At 27.8% G+C, this 6,589-nt stretch overlaps 1 protein-coding gene across 1 annotated transcript; it reads right to left on the reverse strand.

The window, feature by feature from the left end:
* Positions 1-2,590: 2,590 nt before the first annotated feature.
* On the reverse strand, positions 2,591-4,727 carry LOC138337641 (uncharacterized). Its single transcript, XM_069287774.1, has one exon. The coding sequence runs from the start codon at positions 4,319-4,321 to the stop codon at positions 3,206-3,208; it is 1,116 nt and encodes a 371-aa protein (XP_069143875.1). The 5' UTR covers positions 4,322-4,727; the 3' UTR covers positions 2,591-3,205.
* Positions 4,728-6,589: the final 1,862 nt, after the last annotated feature.

A 6,589-nucleotide genomic window follows, 5' to 3' on the forward strand; every position in this document is an offset into this window, starting at 1 on the left:
TTAATGTATACTATCTAATAGGTTAGTATTGATTGGTACAAGGTAATAACTTAGTCAAATATCGAATATGATGCTTAATGTGAGGTAAAGATAAGGGTTAGTATAGCAACACACGTAGCCGGACCAAGGTGCGGAGTGAAATTTTCTAGATGCCGGACCAAGGATTTAGAAATACATAACTTATAACTTTTCATGCAAGATACTAGGAACGAATTGTTATAGTTAGAATTATCAAGTTATGAACCTGTGGGGAACACGTAAACCCTAGTTACTTTGACTAATTGATTAAACTCCAACATTCGAAGTTGTTAGTTGTCTCCTTTAATTTCGCTAGTTATTTTTTATTTATTTAGAAATAGGAAACTCCCCTTTTATCATTTTTGCTTTCCAAGGAAGTAATTGACTGAACAATAGTAATAATAGATTGAAGTTAAGTCTAAACTATTTTCCTCGTGGGAACGATCTCAACCTCATTAGTTGGGTTATTTACTTGACACGATCGCTTTACTTCTTATTTGAGAAGTAAGTTTGAGCGTATCATAAGGTCTAGTCCTTCTAAAAGGAAAGTAGTGCCAACGGTGAAAGCAATCGGAAAAAAATAAAAGTAATGTCTCGGACATGATTGGAGAACCGGTTGTTAATGAAGAATAAGACGAAGTGAGTGAAGAATCACAGAGTTCATCAATTTCTTCTTCTTCTTCTTCTCTTCTTGGTGTGAAACCAAGAGATGATTTTTACTTGTCACAAAAATCCAGTTGTAGAGATCTTTTATCATGTCTGCATGTTGTATAAAATATATTTAACTATATGTATCATAATATATTAACTGTTGTATTTAGTGGTAGTATGCTTAAATGAATTTTTGCACCTTATTAAATGTGTATGATTTTTGTATAAATTTCGATTGCAATATGCAAAAATATATGAACATTGTATGAAAAATGTATAAACATTGTATAAATTATGAATGTCATATTGAACTTTAATATATGTAACAGAAACAAATGGTATATATATGAACATTGTATGAATACTGTATGAACATTTTATGAATGACAGTAAAGTTCAATGTATATATATAATGTATAAATATTGTATGAATTATGAATCCCATATTGAATTTGGATATATGTAACAGAAACAAATGTTACATATATGAACATTGTATGAACATTGTATGAACATTGTATGAACATTGTATGAATACTATATAAACATTTTATGAATGGTAGTATAGTTCAATGTATATTTTTAATGTATAAACATTGTATGAATTATGAATGTCATATTGAACTTTGACATATATAACAGAAACAAATGATATATATATATGATAATTTTTTACGAAACCAAACTTTATAAATGTCAATGATAACAACTGCACTCAATAAAACAAAATGTGTTTCTAAAATTCAAAATAACACAATAACAAATATAACATTACGAAATCATTATTTTTGCAGAGGATAATTTGAACATGTCTTTCTATTGTGTCTAACTTGACGACATCTACTGCAAATCATTTTTGTCCTTTTGAATTTCACGCCAGCAAATCCCTTCTATCTTTCAAGTTATGGTATACCCGCTGTACAAAATTAATTACAAAACATATATTCTAATTTAATTAGAAACATATACTGTAATTTTGAAGAAAAAAATAGACTTTCATACATACACGTTTCGTATAATCTTCATACACTATAAAAAATTCAGACTTGAACATTACAAAATTTATAATCAATTCATATGATTCATACACAGTTAATATATCATTCATTGTCCTATACAATACTCCAATTAAACAAACACAATACATTTTCAATACAAAATTAATATAAAAACATATATTATAATTTAAATAGGAACATATATTGCACGCCAAAATTTATCAGGTTATTAAAAACAGTGAAATATGCAGTTATGAAAATAATCTTGAATTTTTAGAAAAAATGACTTATACGTTGAAAGCAATCTGAAAATAATCATGAAATTTTGGAAAGAAGACTATGTGTAACGTTGATCCAAATATGTTTGAAAATGACAAAGTATTCTGAAAATCCAAAAATATTTGTTATTATCTGGTTGAGTTTTTTAAGAAATTAATTCAAAAAATAATATTATTTTAACTAACTAGAGATACTTAAGGCAATGATGATAATTTTAAAATATTTAATATCCATGTGCTAATCATATATTCAACTTTAATTAAACTCCCAAAAAAGTGCAACTATTCATATTAAAAAATGTGCTACCTGCATTAAATGTAACAATTAATAAGAAAAAAAAATGGAGGGGGTGGAAGCGGATTTATAAATTGAGAGTAGAGAGTAGAGAGAAGATTGTTAGATGAAGGATTGATGATTTTATTTATGAGGGGAAACCCTCTATTTATACACAAAATTTACAAACTTTTGGCCAAAAATGGCCGACACATACTTTACACTTGGCCTCTTTATATTCGGCCGACACAAGAAAACAAAATACTTACTATTACTACTTTACATAATGACCTCTTCTTTATTTATGGCCGACATATACACTATTTTCTTTATGACTTTTACAATTGGCTTTTTACAGCCGACACAACACGACAAAAATAAAAATTATTACTTTTTACATATGGCTGATATTCAGCCGACACAAAATTTTAACAATACAAAAAAGCAATAGTAAACATACAAGTCCAGCATTTATAGTAATAAAACACAGTGAACAAAAAAGAGGTAAAAGTAGAATGGTCATAGATTATCGTAATCTAAATGCTAAAACTAAAACATACAATTATCCGATACCAAACAAAATACTAAAAATAAGACAAATACAAGGATATAATTATTTTAGCAAATTTGACTGCAAATCAGGATTTTACCACCTAAAACTAGAAGAAGAATCATTTTATTTATGAGGGGAAACCCTCTATTTATACACAAAATTTACAGACTTTTGGCCAAAAATGGCCGACACATACTTTACACTTGGCCTCTTTATATTCGGCCGACACAAGAAAACAAAATACTTACTATTACTACTTTACATAATGGCCTCTTCTTTATTTATGGCCGACATACACACTATTTTCTTTATGACTTTTACAATTGGCTTTTTACAGCCGACACAACACGACAAAAATAAAAATTATTACTTTTTACATATGGCTGATATTCAGCCGACACAAAATTTTAACAAAATACAAAATACTTTTTTTTTATTCGATTTGAACGTCTGGTATGACATTATCTTCTCCTTGACATTTTAAACATATATGGTCGGGGTATTTTTGTCCAATAATTTTGCAATATCTGGTCAATAATTCTTCCGAAATAAACCCTTTCCTTAATGCTCTTGTTGTTGGTTTTTGCTCTGGCTTGAGTAGACTGAGTATCCATTGGCCTATCTCTTCAATATCTTGTTCTCTGATTTCTTTAGAATTTGAATATATCATAACTTGCTCTCGTTCATAATAGCTCCATACTGAATTTCCGTTTAAATAATTGTTAGTTAGTTCATTTAGGATAGTTACTATTCCTATAACTCTTTTGTTGGCGTAGAATTCTGGTATCTCAATCTTTTGTATTTCTTGTTGTATTCCGATATCTTCTGGAATTATCATATCTCTGGTCAAACCAATTTTTATAACTTGTATAATTGGTTTTATCTCATCAAATAATATCTCTGCTGGTGCTGAATAAAACTTTATATAAAACAATGTTCCTTTAGTAATTCTTTTATAGTTCATAAAGGCTTTGTATAGCTCTGGTATGGTAGATATTTCATCTCCTGTTTGGGTATAAACTGTATTAAGTAATCCGTAACTATAACATGTTTTTACTAGATTTGCATTGGTGCCTGGTTGTGCTATCAACTTATTATATCCTTGTAGTTTTTGGGTTATAAAATCAGTATTAGGGTCTTTGGTAGTTGGAGATCTAGGTGTTGAGCTTAAATAATTTTGGATTTTATAAAGGTTTTCAATATATGAGCGGGTTATGTGGTTGTAGGCTTTTTTATCTTGGTTTAAACTTTCTGAGTAAGTATGTATTTGTGGTGGTATAAATAATGAGTCTTTTTGGTTCTTTGGAATAAATGGTTTATCGAAGATTTTGTTCATATTTAAATTTGTATATCTTATTCCACTGGCTCCTTTTGTTGTAGATGTGCTTGCTGTAGCTGCATTTAAACAAATATTTTCATGGGTTTTATGGAGTTTCCCAACGTCTCCTTCTAGTTCTGGCTTTTTACCGTCCGCCGAACGACGTAGCTCCGCATTTTTAGAGTCATGCTGCTGACTGTTAGCTTTCAGATTTTGTAACTCTTTTCCCATACTGTCCACCTTCGTAGAAAGTGTAGTAATTGCTTTGAGAATTTCTTCTATTGTATCTTGTTCAGTTTGAGTTCCTTTTTCTTGATAGGTAGTCTGCAACAAGGTTCTTGTCAGTCTTAATTACTTCAATTGTAAATGTAAAATTTAATATATTCAATACTAATCTCCTTATTTCTTTTGTTGTAACTGAATCTTCTAATTTTTTTGTTATCCGCCATTTTACCTGTGTGTTATCTGTTCTTACAATAAATTTATTGTAAACAATATATGGTTCAAATGATAATAAACATTTATATAATGCGAATAATTCTTTTCTATTTATTTCCCATTTTATTTGTGCTTCTGTATAAGATCCTGAATAATATCTACAATGGTGTTCTATTTTTCTTTTTCATATTTGTATTTTAAAACTCCTCCGTAACTATGATCACTCGAATCTATTTCAACAATCTAAGTAAATGTTTTATTTTCATCAGGAAAATATAGTTTTGGTAGTTTTTTACATAGATTCTTAATAATTTTTATATGTTTTTTATCTTTATTATCAAAATGATATTCTACATCTTTTTTAAGTTTTTTATGTAATGGTTTTAAATGTTCTACTAATTTTGGTATATATTTTCTTACCTGGTTTACTAATCCTAGAAAGGATTGTAATTTCTTTTTTGTATCTATATTTTCATCAATATTAATTATTTTTTGTACTATATGAGTTTGCATTTTTATTCCATTTTTATCTATTTGTATTCCTAGAAATTCTATTTGTGATTTCATAATTTCTGCTTTTCTTTTACTCAAACTTATACCTGTATTTTTTACTATATGTATAAATTTTTCCAACAATCTTATATGTTCATCTTGTGTTCTAGAATATAACAATATGTCATCTATATATACAATACAATTTTCTAGTTGGTTAAAACAGTTATCCATAAAATGTTGGAATCTACCTGGTGCATTTTTATATCCAAAAGGTAAAACATTCCATTCATAGAAACCTTGCGGTACTGTGAATGCTGTTAATTGTTTGGATTCTTCTTCTAGTTTTAGGTGGTAAAATCCTGATGTGCAGTCAAATTTGCTAAAATAATTATATCCTTGTATTTGTCTTATTTTTAGTATTTTGTTTGGTATCGGATAATTGTATGTTTTAGTTTTAGCATTTAGATTACGATAATCTATGACCATTCTACTTTTACCTCTTTTTTGTTCACTGTGTTTTATTACTATAAATGCTGGACTTGTATGTTTACTATTGCTTTTTTGTATGTAATTATTTTCTAACAATTCATTTATATGTATTTTAAATTCTTCTAGATCATCAAAGTTATATTTTAATGGTTTCTGTGTTATTATACTATTTTCATCTATTAATTCAATTTTTACTTTTGTCTTATGTTTTTCCCATCCTTGTAATGGATCTTCACTATATAATTGTTCTAGTTGTTCATTAATTAATTCGACTTTGTCTATAGCAAATATAATAATTTCTAATTGCGTTATTTGCTTATTATTTATATTTTCCATTTCTTGGTTTATCTTTTCACTTCCTTTTATCCATTCCATAGGTTTTCGTTGTTTATTATTTACTCTTTTTGCTCCTATCTTATTTCCGCATGGTGTAGTAAGCCACCAATGTGTTTTTGTTATTATGTGTGGATAATATCTATCTAGAAATGGCATTCCTAATAACATATCTTTTGTAGTAAATTAAAAATTATACATTTCTTCTATTGTTAGTATTTTATCCCATATTTGTATTTTTATATTTTTTGCTTTGTATTTAATCATACTTCCTTCATTGTTAAATCCCGTTACTACCATAGGTGTTTTTACTTTTTTCCATTTATCTTCTGGTAAGCAATTATATTTACATATATTCGCTTCTACTCCTGTATCTATCATAGGGGTATAATATCTGTTGTGATATCCTTCCACTATAATTTTTGCAAGTATAAATATTTTCATTAATCATTTTGTTCTTTTTATAATTATTTTCTTATTTTGACAAGTTATTGTTAATTGTTCATTTTCTATATTGTATGGTTTGACTTTTTCTAACCATTTTATTCCTAATGTAATATTATGATTTCCTTGGTATATTTTAAATTGTATTACTAAGGGTATTCCTCCTATAATTATTTCTTTTTCTGTTGTTTCTTCATTCGTGTTCACTATCTCACTAGGTAGTCCAGGGCATGTATGTCCTGTTCTTATAATTTCTTCTTCTAATACTAACTCTCTTGTTATATAATTTTCTTCTTGTCC

This window comes from Solanum lycopersicum, chromosome 8 (genome assembly GCF_036512215.1).
Source record: "Solanum lycopersicum chromosome 8, SLM_r2.1".
Classification (NCBI taxonomy): domain Eukaryota; kingdom Viridiplantae; phylum Streptophyta; class Magnoliopsida; order Solanales; family Solanaceae; genus Solanum; species Solanum lycopersicum.